The sequence below is a fragment of the Diadema antillarum genome, unplaced genomic scaffold, assembly GCF_040938485.1.
Source record: "Diadema antillarum isolate AM-2024a unplaced genomic scaffold, OU_Dant_1.0 seq00002182_RagTag, whole genome shotgun sequence".
NCBI lineage: Eukaryota > Metazoa > Echinodermata > Echinoidea > Diadematoida > Diadematidae > Diadema > Diadema antillarum.
In genome coordinates this window covers 1-17500 of record NW_027272819.1, presented here as the reverse complement: position 1 = coordinate 17500, position 17500 = coordinate 1, and the positions used below count along the sequence as shown (strand labels likewise).

At 37.7% G+C, this 17500-nt stretch overlaps 1 protein-coding gene and 1 long non-coding RNA gene across 2 annotated transcripts; both read left to right on the top strand.

The window, feature by feature from the left end:
* Nucleotides 1–787: 787 nt before the first annotated feature.
* Nucleotides 788–13294, top strand: LOC139714165 (uncharacterized). The gene is made up of 9 exons (XM_071625883.1): nt 788–964; nt 6862–6885; nt 8424–8654; nt 9128–9296; nt 9636–9769; nt 10897–11148; nt 11686–11823; nt 12503–12856; nt 13068–13294. The coding sequence occupies exons 1-9, from the start codon at nt 901–903 to the stop codon at nt 13292–13294; spliced, it is 1593 nt and encodes a 530-aa protein (XP_071481984.1). The 5' UTR covers nt 788–900.
* A 3370-nt stretch (nt 13295–16664) lies between these two features.
* Nucleotides 16665–17437, top strand: LOC139714164 (uncharacterized). The gene is made up of 2 exons (XR_011709686.1): nt 16665–16699; nt 17386–17437. It is a non-coding gene; the product is annotated as an uncharacterized lncRNA (long non-coding RNA).
* Nucleotides 17438–17500: the final 63 nt, after the last annotated feature.

The following is a 17500-nucleotide window of genomic DNA, read 5'->3' as shown; positions in this document are numbered from 1 at the left end:
CTTGTCCGACCTCTCCCATTTCGAACCTGACCGGGACCTTTAGGTAATTTACATGTGGTGTGAGTTTCATGGTCATAGTAAAAGCCGTGGAAAATTAGAAAGGGTACTCCAAATCATTGACGCCGACGACGACGACGGAAAAGTGATCCTTATGTCTAACTTAAGCTACGCGGGAGAGACTATATTAACTGATCAGAGGCTTTTGCACTTTGCTAGCAAAAGAAAAACTACTGATCAGCGGTTTTCACTTTACAAGAAAAATATAAGAATTTGATCATTGCTTCTAACTTTGCGCGAACAACGCAAAACTACTGAGCAAAGAAGACGCTCTGATCAGTAGTATAAATTATACTTTGCCCGAGCAATAAGAAAAAAAAAAACCCAACAACCTCTGAACAGCAATGAAACGGAGTTGAAACTGCTAATCAAAGGTTTCGCGCCGTAGGTGCAGATTAACAAACAAACAAACAAACAAACAAAACCTATTAATCAGAGGTTTTCCTTTACTCGTGCAGAGTGGAGACCTCTTATCAGTAGTTTTCTGTTGTTTGCACAGAGCAAACACCTCGTGATCAGTAGTTTGATATCTCCTACTTTTACAACACATGGCGTTCCATACCTACCCATCCGCACTAAACTCAGAAGCTCTGTGGGATGAGAACCATAAAGACCTGCGCCCTTCGTCAAAAGTAGCAGATTGTCTTTGCACATCTCAACAAGAAGTATCGTCGTTCATCGAGGTCGCCTCCACCAACCTCATTATCAGTTTACAAAATACTGCGAGCAGCAAATCAGTTTATGCGAAGAGACACATCGGTGAACATCGGGATATCTACTGGTCATTTGAAGTTGATAAAATTAACGACTCATCAGTGTTGAGAAGAAGACGGCATAGTTGACATGTTTACACCAGTCTTTGCCACAACTTTCCTCTTTCTACTCCTCCGTAGTCCATGCATTCAAGGTAAGTATCGTGTTACTTTGCTGCAAAAGGCTGTAATCTTTTTAATCAGTATTTCGTACATCAGCGCAAACTGATTAATCGAATCATAAGTTATTATTCTAAGATTCTTAGTTTCTTTTATATACAGTTTATTTGGGAGAAAGAGATGTTAGATACAAATATTATGAGACCTGATATATTTTTATGACTTTGAAACGTTAAACCAGCCGTTCATATGGCAGTTGTAAGGTTTTTCCTAAAATTGGGTGCTATGAGATAATAATACGTGTATATCGATCATGGATTTATTTTTTTTTTACGTGACTAGTTTTATTACTGAGTGTACATCATCCAAGTGCTTGCTGATGTTTTTCCATGCAGACGTGGCAAAATCAATGGAGAGATGAGTGGATACATGATAGATTATTTTTTTGACTCGCGCTTTCCAAAAAAAAAAAAAAAAAAAAAAAATGGTCCTGTAAAATAGGTTTCAGCGTGTAAGAGGCGTTGTCCGTTTCTTAGCTTTTCTCTCTTTGTTTTCTTAGTTCATGATATCCCTTGACCGGTGAGTATGGGTATCGTGGAGTACTCTGGATGAGATAATTGCCAGTTAGATATTAATATGTCACAAAGAAGAAAAGACGAAAAGACTGATAAAACAGACGTTTAACTGAATCTGTTCAAAGGATTTATCAGGTTTTAAATATTGTCATGAGCTGTAATTCATCCTTTAGGGGCTTCCTAAGGCACCTTACTGATATTATCGTGTCGTAATGTGGTTGTAGGACTCTTCCGATTTGTGTGTGAAGTTCTGTTTTGCCTTTCTTAAAGGAATACATGTAATTCTCCTTTTTACGCCATGTAATAATTTACTCAACGTACGGACAACATGTCCCTGTCGTTCGCACAGTGATTTCTACTTCATGAAGGAAGTCCCATTGAAAGATTAAAGACTCAACTGTAAATCAAATTTAAGAACCTGTCGACTATTAAGAGAAACCTGCAGGTGATTTATTGTGTTATCAAGCAGTCATTATACTGTTGCTAAAATGCAGGAGAACGTTACTTCCTCAACACGGGTAAATTTCTCATGTAAAGTGCAATGATACCACACAGAGCCTAGTACAAAAGAACAAGTTGTATCACCCCTAAATGTAATATCAACGCTAAATGTAATATCGACCCTAAATGTAATACACCTTAACCCTAAATGTAATAACAACCCTAAATGTAATACATTTTAACGCTAAATGTAATAATCGAGTCAACCCTAAATGTAATACATTTTAACCCTAAATGTAATAACCGGAGACAACCCTAAATGTAATACATGTCAACCCTAAATGTAATATCGACCCTAAATGTAATACATGTCAACCTTAAATGTAATATCGACCCTAAATGTAATACTTTTTAACCCTAAATGTAATATCGACCCTAAATGTAATACATCTTAACCCTAGATGTAATATCGACCCTAAATGTAATACACCTTAACCCTAAATGTAATAACAACCCTAAATGTAATGCATTTTCAACCCTAAATGTAATAACGACCCTAAATGTAATACACCTCAACCCTAAATGTAATAACCCAAAATGTAATACATTTCAACCCTAAATGTAATACCGACCCTAAATGTAATACATCTTAATGCTAAATGTAATACCGACCCTAAATGTAATACATCTTAACGCTAAATGTAATAACAACCCTAAATGTAATACATTTTAACGCTAAATGTAATAACAATCCTTAATGTAATTCATGTCAACCCTATCAACATAATATAGTCAACGCTTAATGTAATTACGACCTTAAATGTATACACCTGATTATAGAGAGGGTAAGCAACGCAGAATATCGGGCAAAATGTCAGAGGGTATACGAAGGAGATATGACGCAACTTTCTCTCGCACTCTTAAAGAATGATAATAGTTGGTTAGACTTGTTTTTGTTGTTTACCTAGGTAAAAATCACACAGTCTTATTAAATCTATCGTTTGCTGCAAAGTTAATTAGGTCCATGTGACATAGTTCTTAAATCTATTAGCTTTATCATGCTATCACATAAACATTTTGTATTCCAATCTTTATTCAGTGTTCATTATTGCTTAGAGTTTTGTTGAAAAAGAAAAAAAAATGGGCAAAAGTTAAGTCAGTTTGCCTTACTCATACATTCATATATCATAGGAAAGTCATTATATAAATGGTGACTCAAAGATGATAAAAAGGACATTTATTTCTTTTTGCTTTACTGGCATTTTTAAATTTATTTCGTGTACCCTCCCCAAGACCAATTATTGTCCCAGTTTCGTGTAAGTATAGTCGTGATTACCAGGAGTCGTGAACAATGTCATGAGGCTAATATTTCGGACAGTGATTTGCTGCCATGTCAATGTGTGACAGATATTTCGTCATTGAAAACATTACATAGATAATGATGGTTCGTCAAAAAATTTGCGAAATCTTTCTAAATCTTTCTAATTTCTAATTTTCTCAATCTACTCGCTTTATCATCCCGTTTCATCAGTAGGTATATGTTTTTTTTTCTAGCAATATTATTCATGTTCAGAATTTCCTTGCAAAGAATTTTTGCCCATTTTTTTTTCTTTTTCATCAAAACTTTAAACAAAACGTGAACACTGAATGAAGATTGGAATACAAAATGTTTATGTGATTGTATGATAAAGGTATAGATTAAAAAGAACAACTATGTCGAATATACCTAATTAACTTTGCAGCAAACAAAGGAATTAATAAGACTGCGTGATCTTTACCTGAGTAAACAACAAAAACAAATCTAAGCAGCTATTGCTGCTCTTTCAAGAGTGCTATAAGAAGTTGCGTCATATCCCTTTCATATACCCCCTGACCTTTTGCCCGATATTCTGCGTTGGTTACACTCTCTATAATGAGGTTTTTACATTTAGGGTGGTAATTGCATTAAGCGTCAAGATGTATCATATTAACAGTTGACATGAATTACATTTAGGATCGTTATTACATTTAGCGTTAAAATGTATTACATTTAGGGTTGTTATTACATTTAGCGTTAAGATGTATTACATTTAGGGTCGATATTACATTTAGCGTTAAGATATAGGCCCCTATTACATTTAGGGTCGATATTACATTTAGGGTTGAAATGTATTTCATTTAGAGTTGTTATTACATTTAGGGTTAAGGTGTATTACATTTAGGGTCGATATTACATTTAGGGTTAAAGGTATTAGCCCACATTTGCAAACCCACGAAAATCAAAACTGCATAAAACAGGTCCAATATGACTTCAAATACAAGTTATAACAGTAACATACCTCACCTGTTGCTCTTTGTCTATACCATTCGATAAAAGAGAGAAAATCATCGTTTTAAAATCAATTTTCAGACCGGGTCAAACCCGACCCAAAATCGAATTACGAGCGCGGGCTAGCTACGTACATGTAACTTACACATGTATCGCATGCATGTAGTACGTACGTGGACCGGAGCTAGCGAGCGTTATACGCATGCATACGGTGCATTTTCATTATTTTTATGAAGTAATGGACTAATTGGAACGAAATTTTGTACAGGTGTTACTGCAATCATAACCAAACTCCATGCTAAACTATGAGACCAATTTGCTGCAGGTTTACAAATGTGGGCTAATACCTTTAAGATGTATTACATTTAGGGTCGATATTACATTTAGGGTTAAAAAGTATTACATTTAGGGTTGATATTACATTTAAGGTTGACATGTATTACATTTAGGGTCGATATTACATGTAGGGTTGACATGTATTACATTTAGGGTTGTCTCCAGTTATTATATTTAGGGTTAAAATGTATTACATTTAGGGTTGACTCGATTATTACATTTAGCGTTAAAATGTATTACATTTAGGGTTGTTATTACATTTAGGGTTAAAGTGAATAACTAAGTTTCGGTAAGTGCTTGAGAACCCGTCTCGCACCATTTCATTTTTGCTTGCAATATATCGAAAGAGTCCACTAAGAAACTTACCTGGCTGACGCGGTTTGCCGGAATGATGAGTCGGTTTGGAGTATTTTGAGAAAAATGATAATAGTAGGAAAACCGACTTTTATTCCAGAAGGCTCCAGACTAACTCGGTCTCGGGAAAAATTCGACCCTACTTCAGACAATTCGCACGCAGTAAGTGATCGCCACATTCCACTGGCCACTGCATAATACCAAATGAGGCCTAACTGAATGGACAGGAAAGTGCGTGCTAACGTAATCCTGTACAAAACAAAACAAAAATGACAGCGCGCGCTCCTCAGTTGCTGAGACGCGCGGTCCTGTGGAGTTTTTGTTATTGTTTATCAAGCGCCTTTGATTGTTTTAGAGGCGCTTGATAGGCGCACATTTGCATGCGCGCAAAAGAGGTTTTTGATGCGCGCGTTGTAACAACTCGGACCATTACTGCGAGTAGCCAGAACACGAAGCGCTAATTTATACAGGCCGCTCCCATAGGACAACACTGTACAAACAGAGGGACAACCATTACAACTCATCCCCACCGTTAAAGCGAAGCCGAGTTATCCCCGAGTCCGAGTTTAGCCTGACCCCATTCGGGTAAACATCTGAGACTGAACCTTTTTGGTTAATATTTCGCATTTTCGTCGTTACCCATCCATGGTATTATTATCTATACAGAGGATTTTTAGAGCCCAAATACAAGTGTTATTTTGTCGACGCACCTCATAACCTCCAACCTACTTAAAAAGTTTGTTGAACTCGACCAATATTTTTTGCCGAGGCGACCAATATTTAAAATATTGGACGGCAAGAGGGGGATTCCCCAAAGTTTTAATAAACTGCACCGTGATTGGTTGAGATATATACGAGATGACCTGAAATAAGAAGTAAAAACATCTGTGATTGGTCAATCACGAATTAACTAGAATATCGTTTCTTCTAAAATTCTGTGTTTATACAAACACATTTCATATATCAATTAGTTGAAATTGTTTTTCACACAATTTTTCAAAATATCACTTTCATAACAGGAAGTTAAATTTAGGTTTGATGAAAACAAGTTGCATTTTTTTGTGCATGCAGGCGCAAGGCGACGATTGATCTGCAGCTCTGCATGCTCAGCGCTACTGCTAGATAGCCCGCGCGCGATATAATGTAGCCGGCCACCGCCGCTGCGCTTGCATTTGCATGCGCGATGTCATTACAGTTACTGTACATGTACGTACGTGTGTACAATACGTTATATACAGCACAGTAGGACTAGTTGTGGTAGTAGTAGCCTAATTCGATCTTTCACGATCTACGGTATAGATATGACGTGAATTCTTTCTCAGATCTCGGATACAAATACATCTAATTCTGGTCTTAATTAGCTAAACAGTAACATGACGGCTACCTTGGATACATAGATCACTGTTTTATCAGAGACTGAAGTGGATTAACTTGCACTGAAGAGTGTACATGTACCATACCCCATGTCAGGATCACTACACAGTAGGAACAGCACTCGGAGTCGGAGACAGAAAGGGTAGGCCTGAGTGAAAACATTCTTTGCTAAAATCCTCTGTAGGATAATAATGATGATATTGAATGTCCTATTTTCGATTAATACAAGGAAATATTGGACTCGCTAAGCAAAATATTTCCTTGTATTAATCTCAAGGCCATCCAATATTATATAAATAACATCGTTATCCTGCACATTTCCTAAGCATACGTTCACATTTGGGAGCGAAATTTGACAACTTTTGCAGGCGTACCAGAACTTTGTTTGGGCTTTAAGGTGTATTACATTTAGGGTCGATATTACATTTAGCGTTGATATTACATTTAGGGGTGATACACAAGTCTCCTTCTGACGTTCTATGTTCCTCTCTCTCCCTCTCTCCACACGTCTATTCTTTATCTGCACGAAATGACAACCCACCAGGGAACTTGCGATGGAGTTTGGGAGGTAAGATAATCATGTGACCTGAGTACGAATCAAGCACTTCGACATTCTATTTATCCCTCTACACCTCTCCCCCTCTTTATATTTTCTTCCGATTATGGTGGGAGCAAAGCAGCTGGCAATTAACATTAGACCACTATATTTTCTCTTTCATTTCATTTCGTTTATTTCATTTTAAAGAAAAAATGTCATTGCAATAGATCATTTGAATACGTTTAAATGACAAAAAAAAAACACAGTATAACGATTGAATCAATTAAATTATTAGGAAATAAACTGAAATAGAATAAATGTTGTGACTTGTATGTCAAATACCGAATCAAAGTTGTTGGAAATGGAGAGGACTAAATAAGCAGAGCTTGTAGATGTAGTCTCCTCATGCCCATCTCTGTTCATGTTTTGTTTGAGTTTTCAACATATTTAGTTTCATGAATTTTCGAGTTCTTCCATTTTTCGTCGTGTCGTGTTCAGAATGGCACTTTTTTTACACTCAACCAAAAAAGTAAGTTCCCCCAAGCATTTTTGAATATATTTCAAAAAGTATTTTACCGATTTTCATAATTGGAAATTCAAACGGGAATGGATAGGGAATTTTATTACTCATAACATGAATGGCATATCATTGCCACCAGATATCATTATTGATGTGAGAAAAAAAATGCATTTTATGTCAAAATGCATGCAAAAAAAGTTTCACTTTAGTGATTTGCATTAACTGGTAGAATCAAACAATCAGATCTTTGACCTCTCCAGTTTCCTGAAACTTTGCTCTAAGTTTCCTTATGGCATTGGGCGAATCCCCTAGTCTCCTGGCCACCTCCTTAACCAGAACCCCAGCTCTCCCTCTTTCAAAAAATTGCAGACGCGGCATGATGCAAAATGGCCATAAGCACGTTAATGTGATCAACCCAAGCTGGAATTAAAAAGCACATGGCTTCGACCAACATTTTCATTTGAAAAGACCTATTTTTTTTATAATAAAAAGCATGCATAACATCTGTTTAATTGGGGAGCACATTGTACCTAAAGAAATTCCTGAGAATTACATTACAATTTAAAAAGGTCATTCGCTAACTTGCATAGGAAATGTACACAATATACTTCATAAGTATAACCTTAAGTGCAACTTTTGTTCCCATGCATTTTGACATAAAACGCATTTTTCACACAATAATGATATATGGTGGCAATGATATGCCAGTCATGTTATGACTAATAAAATTCCCTATCCATTCCCGTTTGAATTATGAAAATCGGTCAAATACTATTTGAGATATATCCAAAAATGCTAGGGGGAACTTACTTTTTTGGTCGAGTATATATCATACATAATACCCGAAATAATGATTGTTATCCCAAGTTTTTTATCGCGTGTATGCATTGCACGTTTGTCTATACAAGGTGCAAATCCAAGCACTTGTTGCTCCCTATCTGCAAAATGATACATGAAATAACTAGAATAACTGTCATTTCCTTCACCTAACATGCTTGCATTCTGTTTCCTCGTCTTTCCTACACTGATCCGTCTCACTGATGTGTAGATGAGTTCATGCTGGTAGGGGATTACAGTAGACGAGCAATATACGCCTCTAACATCAGGGACATCTCGTATACCGCACTCCCTCTCTGGAACCCTGGTTACGTGTGGAGTGTGGACTATGACCCTGTTCACCAACTTCTCTTCTGGACGTACGGGGGGAATCCAGGACGAATACAGAGCTCTCGCCTCGACGGATCAGACGCTTCTATCATTGTTTCCACAGACATAAGAGGTGACATGGCCACAAAATTCGCCAAACTTTACGTTTCGATTTTGGTGTTATTTTTTTCTCCTTTTTCATTCAAGGGTGCAATAACAAATAGTTTAATAATTGAGTGTACAAACTGTATACTCTTCTGAGAGGTGTGAAAATGTGAAAATCTCCTGCTGTCCAACTTTCTATAGATATCCGGGTGCCTGTCCTTTAATTGAATTAGCATGGGGTGAAATCATCATTAGCAGTTGTGTATGTGATGATGATGATGATGATGATTGTGTGTGTATTCGTCATTTCTCTTACAAAAATGCGATAAACCATGCCAGCATAACAATGCATGAAACGTCTTCATTGTTAAGTTGTTTAAAGATCTATTACTGTTGTCACAGTGGTTGTACTTCATTTTATATGACATAAATCTTGATACTAGTTTATAGTTCTGCATAAGTAGATATATAACATGATGATTTTTCTGGATTTTTTTTCAGAACCTTACGGAGTGGCAGTCGATCCCAGCGAGTCCAAGGTATACTGGAGTGATTACTACACCTCTCCTGGCAAGATAGCCGTAGTGAATTACGATGGATCTGGAAGAAGAACTTTAGTTTCTTTACCACAAAGGCGACCATACGGAGTTACCATTAATCCTATAAGAAGGTGGGTCCGTAGGACTTTACTCACTGTAGAAGATTTTACTTTATGCTAACAGTATAAAAAAGATAAGTGAATTATTTGATTCATTTAATTGAGGTCATAGCAAGTTTTAACAATGGCATAAAGTTTCACTCCTAAACAGGAAAATATAAAAATCTTATTCTTAAAGGAATAACGTCAATTATGATTTACAACAATAAATTACGAAGGGTAGAATTTTTGGTCTAGTGCCCAGTGGGGTGAAAGAACTTAGCCTCGGAATGTCTTAGCGCTGATGGATAGTGTCCATTTGAGACTCAAATTATTGTGAAAGTGAGTAAGTTTTGGTTTGCTGTCTTCCAGAGAACTTTACTGGGGAGTCCAAAGCCCATCAGGAGCCATTCAAAGGATAAGCATAGACGCCCTCAACGCTGAACCCGAGAACGTTGTCGACACTCGAATCACTTACATTCGTGGCCTCGCTTTTAACAGCGAAGGTTTGTACAGCATTGTTTTTCTACAATATCAAACAACTCAATGTCATCCAAGTATTGCATAATGTATTTGCATAAATATGACTTATGATAATTACTGCGGTATGTCATATTTGCGCGTACACAATCACACACTATCTGTGTGGACATTGGACATAAACAGGTCAGGCTCTCAGGCGTATTGCTAAGTTCAGCGACTTCCGTTACCTCTCTCTCCTCCATCTGCATGTAGCATCCGGGCACTTTGGTGTGACCATAAAAGTTAATTGAAATGAATTTCACGCAGATTTCCTTTTCTTACCTGTTGCGCTATGGAGGATAGACCGGAAATATATTGAGATACTAGGCCATGCCCTTATTTTTTTTAGTGTCTGTCTATCTTTCTATCTATCTATATAGCGTACTTATCTTTAAGATTTCTCCTCGAATGACATGCCATTTTTACATTATTGTTACAATAGATACCTATTTACACACCAGCTTGGCCAGTCAGGAGGGATCAAAGAGGGTAAAACATGCTTCCTTATTAGAAGGGAACTGGCTGTGAACCCTTGGTATCCTGCTTACAATCCAGGGGTCCGTTTCATGAAGTAATAATAATAAAAGTATTAAAATAAATCTCCGAATTTCCAAATTCTCTCACATGGGTGATACTTTCAAATCCATTTCATGAAGTCTCAGTGTGTCTTACGAGCGAAAAGTAATGAAACGGACCCCAGATCTGTATCCTCTTCACCGCAGTGTTCCTATGGTGTTCAGTGCGCAACAAAGTTGTAGACAGTTCTTTATGTCTATATATATAATAATATATGAAGAGCTTGCTTCCAAAAGTCGCTAAATCTATCATTTTTCTTTGGATTTAGCGCCTTTTGGAAGCAAGCTCTTCATATATGATAATATTATATATATATTATAGAAACACACACACACACACACACACTATATATATATATATATATATATATATATATATATATACTATATATATATATATATATATATATATATATACATAAATTATTATTTACTTTAGCAGAAAGATAAGCTAAGAGTACCCCTACCGGTATTTGTCGTATACAGGATGGTGTCACTGTAATTTACCTCCTTCTTGTCCGGGCTTACATGTATAGGAACGAAAATGTACTGGCATGATGAAGGAGCCAACAGGATCGAATCTCTGGATTTATTGAGTGGCGAAAGGACCCTGTTACTGACCAGAAGTGGTTTCTATGGACTCACCTGGCACAATGGAGATATATACTTGACTGAAACATCCCGTGACGTCATAGCAATCATGAACGAGACTTCACGAGCAGTCCGGTTCGTCGGTCCTCGGACATTCTCCAATGCCTATGATATTTGTGTGGTCTCGTCTCTAAAAGGTCAGACTTTGTAAACGGGTTTTATCAACGTATTCGCGCGTTAGTTTAGAAGGGATCATCTTTAGTTATTGATTATGGGCCTACTTCAGATTCTCTGACAAGTTTTTACGCCTTCTTTGTTGTCATGGATTCCACAATAAGGAATAGCTCGAGTTTAACACCAAAGCCAATGTAACAGAGATTCTGTTTTCTGTATGGGCCTGTGAGTGAATGTCTTCGTGTTGTCAGAATGTTTTTAGTAACTCTTCAAAAAAATAACTGCTTTAATATACATGAGTCTTACCGTACAAGAAACAGGATTATATTTTCACATTTCTCGTCTAGCAATTCATTAGGCAGTCAAATAATGTCATATGAAGTTATCAGTGAAACGACTTCGTCAAGTTTTGGTTCACTTTATCTCAGCAGGTTATTACCATTACTTCTTTGGTCCAACGGCCCCAAAATGTCTAAAGCCAACTACATACGTCACGTATACTATAACGTTACAAGATCTACACCTTTCCTATGCTGAGTGACATTATTCTTTTTCTACAGATCCATCACAATGGGCTTGTGATTTCGACAACTTTGGCTCCAATCTTTGTGGGTGGAGTCAGGCTTTTCAGGACGATTTTGATTGGCTGAGACTGCCACGTAACGTCAGTAGACATTCAGAGAATGGTCCGTCTATTGGTAAGAGGAAATGCCAAGTTTATTTCAGCCATCACTGTTTTTTGGTTACCGAATAAACCTACGAAACAATAGTTGGATGGAGTCAAAAGGGGGCTGAGCTTTCGATCTTAGCAGAATCTTTGTCAGAGGCAAAATGACCTTTTGGTCATTTTGCCTCTGACGAAGATTCTGCTAGGATCGAAAGCTCAGGCCCCTTTTGACTCCATTTTACTCCATTGGCTCGCCTTCATTGGATAAGCAGTTTTCAGCAGCTTTTTTTTTTTTTTTTTTTTTTTTTTTTTTTGCTAAACAATAGTTGGACTGAAATAACATTACCATGGGACACATTGCACCTGAGCAACAGCTGGTATTCCTGAAGAAAGAATTGCTTTTTTTTTCTTTTCAGAGCGCCAGAGGAATTGATTTTCTGGTGTTCCGGAATTCCAGATTCTGAGCATTCTTCCCATGAGCCATTGAAACCGATTGAATTGTCTTTCTTTTATACTACAAAGAATTTTAACGAAGGAAAGTGCAGGCTCTATATCGTGTTTATCGTTCGCCATCAGAGACGTGGGAAGGGAGGTATAATCAGTTAGGTTGTGGTTAAGGGTGCATGGTTTGACTAGCTACCGGATCGAAGAAACTATCTGCGATTCATAGCATTCATTAACTCCTTCATTGTACTATCTTTCTCTGCTAGGAGATTACAGTATGTTCATCAACGGCACAACACAGGATACTGGTGCTCGAGCTAACTTCACAAGTCCTTATACCAACACTGTAAGCACAACTGCCACCTGTTTACGGTTCGCCTTCATCATGCCGGGGGTCTCCAGCCACTCCTTTCTCAAACTCTACTTCACCAATCAAAGTTTTTCCAAGCTCATCTGGCTGAAGCGGGGTGACCAGGGAGCGTTTTGGAAACTAGCTAGGGTGGTAACCTCTGGGCTGGGTGAGGGACATTTCATCTTCGAAGGCGTGGTCGGTACTCCAGAGCGTAGCGTCATAGGAGTGGATGACGTCCATTTCGGACCCTGCGATGACCAATTCGAAGGTAATCAGAGAGAACCACTTTGTTATCTTGGTATTCATACACGTCATTACAAATTATCATAAGTAGCACATCAACTTCTTCGTGAAACATTAATCAGTACTACTAGGTGATTTTGTTATGTTTTGTGAAATATCGTGACTGCTGGATTTCATGTCATTCTTTGTCTCTATGTACCATTAATTCTATTTTTTCTCTCCCTTCTCACTGGCAGCTCCGAAAGTCTCGTGTGACAACGGCAGAATGGAAATACTCCTCAAAAGGGAAAGTTACCGAATCTCAGCTCCTAGCCAAATTCGGTTTTCCGATTCTCGTTGCTATGGTTACGCTTTCAACTCTGACTACGTCACCCTTTCAACATCTTTCGAAGAGTGTGGAACGCGCATAGCGGTAAATATGATAAAGTCTGGCAGTAACATGTACCGACCAAAAAGTATTTGACAAGACTCGTGTAGATTATTAATTGACTAAAATTGTCTATTCCTCAACATTTGTTCGTTGTTCCTCAACATTCGTTGTTTTACATTGTATTCATCTTTGATATTACCCAAATTATGGAATTTTAGTATGGGGAAACACCCATCATTTATAATTGGATAGGGTTCTACTGTTACAAAAGAAGGCTCTTCGCATTATTTGTAACACCTTTCCATATTCTCCAACAGATCCTTTGTTTTTTGATAATAAGATTCTGAGAATTAAAGATTTGTTTTTATTTCAACTAGGGCAATTTATGTATACTTATAATAATAACTGCCTCCCGTTTATTTTTAACTCCATGTTATGCGTAACCGGACATACCATGGATATCCAACCACACAGTCAAATGAATTTCATTTACCTTTATTAAGAACCGTGCTTGCTCATCAGAGTTTCATTTATGCAGGTCCAAGGTTATGGAACTCCCTTCCCATGGACCTGAAAAATGCACCGTCACTGAATTCTTTTTAAAAGAGATTGAAGATGTTTCTTTTGAAGTTTTATAAAGCAACCGAATAAATTTAATGTATTTCGTAAGCATGGCATTATCTCCTCTTGTTCACTATAGGCTGCGTTCTCTTGGAGAGGCATCGACCATTTTTACTGCGTATGGTATTTTTGTATTCCATACGCGTTCTCACGGTTAATACAGTCTGTTCCGATGGAAAGCAGCTCTGTATCATTCTCGAAAACGCTTGGCAAATTGTCTCTGTGGGCTTTGACTCTTGGTGTATGCATCAAAATAATTTAGGTTTTTCTTTCTGTCTCTCTCTTCCTCTTCTCCCTATTTTCTGTTCCTTTTTTTCACACTTTTGCTTTCCTTTTTTTTTCTATTCCCGACTTTCCCAGTCTCCCGCACTCTTTGTAGTTGTAAGCTTTTCACCCCCCCCCCTTATTTCCCCCTTTCCCTCAGAGGTACCCACGTGATACAAGCATAGTCTTTTGAGTTGGTACATCCACTTTTTTTTTCACAGAGTGTTTAAATAGAGTATGTTTCTTTTTGTACTTAACATGCAGACAAGAACACGTTCTTGTCCCTGTCTGGCTATGTTTATTATCAACGACTCGCATGTCAAATTTATCATATTGTTTCTTGTACATTCCGTTGAAAAAAAAGGTGAAAATTAAAGTTTGAATTTGAATTTGAATTTGATTATCAGGCATCTCTTTTATTGTAACAAGACAAAACAAATTCTAGTAATTACTACTTATTCTGCCAAGGTGAACGTTTTCATTCATGCTACTCTTCATCTTTAACTGTCTGTCCAAAGAATTGAACCGTCTGGTCTTGAATTAACCCAGTTATAGTGAATCTTCCATGTTATTGTCATTCCATCGCTGCCTGTAATGTGAGATGGAAACTACCAGACCCCAAATTACATAAACTGCAGTCGTGGAAATGTAACGTCTTTCCCTGAATTTGTTCTTGTCAATGCGCTGTGTGTTGAAATGTGAATATCCTAATCATTCAGTGCTGTAAACAAAACAACACATATTCTTATACATTGCAGGAAGGACAACGTGTATAAGAAAACTCAGATAATCTGTTTACGATTTCTATAGACAGGGATGGATGTTGACCCCATGTCATTTCATCTGACCTTGATCTGACCTGCAGCATGAATAAAAGAGGGTGACAAGTTATAGACCATTGGTTCAGACATGCTCTGTGTATCGATATCACATGCAGTCCTTATTTAAGGAGACCTTCATAACCCTGACACGAATATATTTTTTGTATTCAGAGTGACGAGGAGAACTTTTTCTTCACGAATGAGATTGAGGATGTGAGCGGGGTTATGCAGAGCTTCGTCGTCAATTGCACGGTGAGGCGCAGACAACTCGTCCACACCTCATACATCGCCCAGTCATCTCTATCAGTCTTCACCATGTTCACAGAGGCGTTTGGCCATGGCAATTTCACCATTTCCATTCGACAATTCACCAGTCAAAATTTCGACGTAGCTCTGCCGGAACCGGCTCCCCCACAACAGGTATCCTACATCACCCGTCCTTGTATTTCATTGCAATTATCACGAGTCAGTGCCATGATCACAGTGTATATGGTGATGAACATCCAAATTATAAGCGGCTCATGCAGGCGATAATTTCATTTGTTCAGATCAAGAGAACATGATTATTTAAAGGGAAATTAATTCGAGCAAAATATTCCAATGTTTGTTAGTATAGTGTGTGATGAAGATTGTACTTTATATTATTCAATTCGTAATCAAACGATTGATGCTTTCGAAAACACTTTTTCGCCAATCACTAATGAGCGAGCAGTACGTTTTGTGACTTCTGTGACATGTTGCTCCAGGGTACTCAGTACTGATATTGTAGAGATTTTACACGAGGTACCTTTAGCCTCTAAAGATGAGTGAATTAGCAGCTTTTCATATTGATACACTTGTGCCAAGGAATTATCTCGAGTGCTTTTCATATCAATTGTCCGATGAATGAAAACTACCAAGGTGTTTGAAGGCGATACCATCTACCTCGGCACAACAATCGCATCCATGAGGAATCTTTACATCCTCAACGAGCGTTGCTGGGAGACGCCTTCTCCGAACCCAGCAGATCGGAGTTACCGAGATCTGATAGAAAGTGGGTAAGTTTAGGGGAGCAGTGATAGCCCTCTTACGCAATACGAGTTTTTTCCCTTTGTACGCCGCCTTGTGATGCTTTAGATTGGACATCAGTTCTTTTATAGCAGCATTGCATCCAAACACTTCAACAACCTTTATACGATTACTGCGTCTTTGGATCTGCTCATCTATTATTTTGTATGTTATGCAAGACTCTGGACACCCTCGGAAAATCTTTGAGGCTGTACATGAAAGTCACTTTTGTTTGGGACAATACCATACGAAATGACTTTAATGTACTGTGAAAGTGATCAATGTTTCCTAAACATCTCTTAATTACGTGTAAATAAAGTATTCAAACTCTACATTTTCAATCGTTCATCTATAAGCTTTTGAACATCTTCTCAAATTAATATAGGTCTTGCAAGTGAAAGCTCTTGAGCAAGATTCGTGATTACCGTGAAGAAATTTGATGAGGAAAGCGGGTACACATTTCCAAGAGTTTATTAAACCATGAAGCTATTAGAGTACCTCTATGATTAAACCGTTCTGTATAATTATAAAAACATAGCTCATCATTAATGTATTCATCATGAAAATGATTACTGTAACACGTTTTACATCGTGAACTGTACGCATTTTACCAAGCCTTGTCATCTTTAATCAACATTTATGCAGATTGGCTGTATCGAGAAATGTGGAAATCTATGATATTGACATCTCGACGGTGAAGGCGTTTTCCCTCAGGGCTTTCCAATTCAGTCGCGTTACAGAGTTGGTGAGAATCTTTCAGCACTTATTTCCATTATCAACTTGCTCTGCAACAATAGATTTATGGGTCTGTATGGTGGATGTGTGATGGTCTGTGGTAAGTGGGCATCATCTCTATAGTTTTGAATATGGATGAATAAGATTAGGGAAATGGCGACTGTTGTCCAGAGAAAGATCCACACCTTCACGATGGTCTTTATTTGGTACTATTTGGGTTGTTTGTTGTTGAGATTGTTGGTGGAAAAATATGAACTCCCTTTATGTCTGTGTAGTCGAAGATTGCACTGGTTTTGCAGACCCAGAGTAAGGGGGGGGGGGGGCGGTGGGCGGGGGAGATTAATCCAAGTTTAACGTTAAACTTGACTGTTGCAAACAAACTCCTTCTTCAACCTATTCTACCACATAAAATTGCAAAAGTTTAAGCCAAAGAAATTCTGGTATGACAATAGATAAATGGAACGGTGAAAATATTTCGATTTTATGTGTATAACACTGAATTTGAGGTGCAATTTTATTCAATTTTCTCCCTCTACGATGATGGAGACAAATTGAAGAAAAATTCACACCTAAACTTTCACCGCTCTGCTTAATTATTCTCTTGCTTTCAAGACTGATTTTAGTATAGTGAGTAATAAAGCTCCAGCCACGGAGTCATTGAGCATAACTAGTATTTGTCATTTGATTATTTAACAGACATACATCCACTGTAACGTCCTGGCATGCCAGCAAAACGATCGATTGGAAAGTTGCCACACTTCGGACCGTTCTGGCCCACGTGCCAAAAGGTATTCGAACCGGAAACCTGCAA

What these genes read in the sequence shown, in the direction of transcription:
- LOC139714165 (XM_071625883.1), top strand. Translation starts at nt 901, where the DNA reads ATGTTTACACCAGTCTTTGCCACAACTTTCCTCTTTCTACTCCTCCGT. An exon ending in TGTGGTCTCGTCTCTAAAAG is followed by an intron (nt 11,149 to 11,685) that starts GTCAGACTTTGT and finishes CTTTTTCTACAG; the next exon opens with ATCCATCACAATGGGCTTGT. An exon ending in AGAGAATGGTCCGTCTATTG is followed by an intron (nt 11,824 to 12,502) that starts GTAAGAGGAAAT and finishes TTTCTCTGCTAG; the next exon opens with GAGATTACAGTATGTTCATC.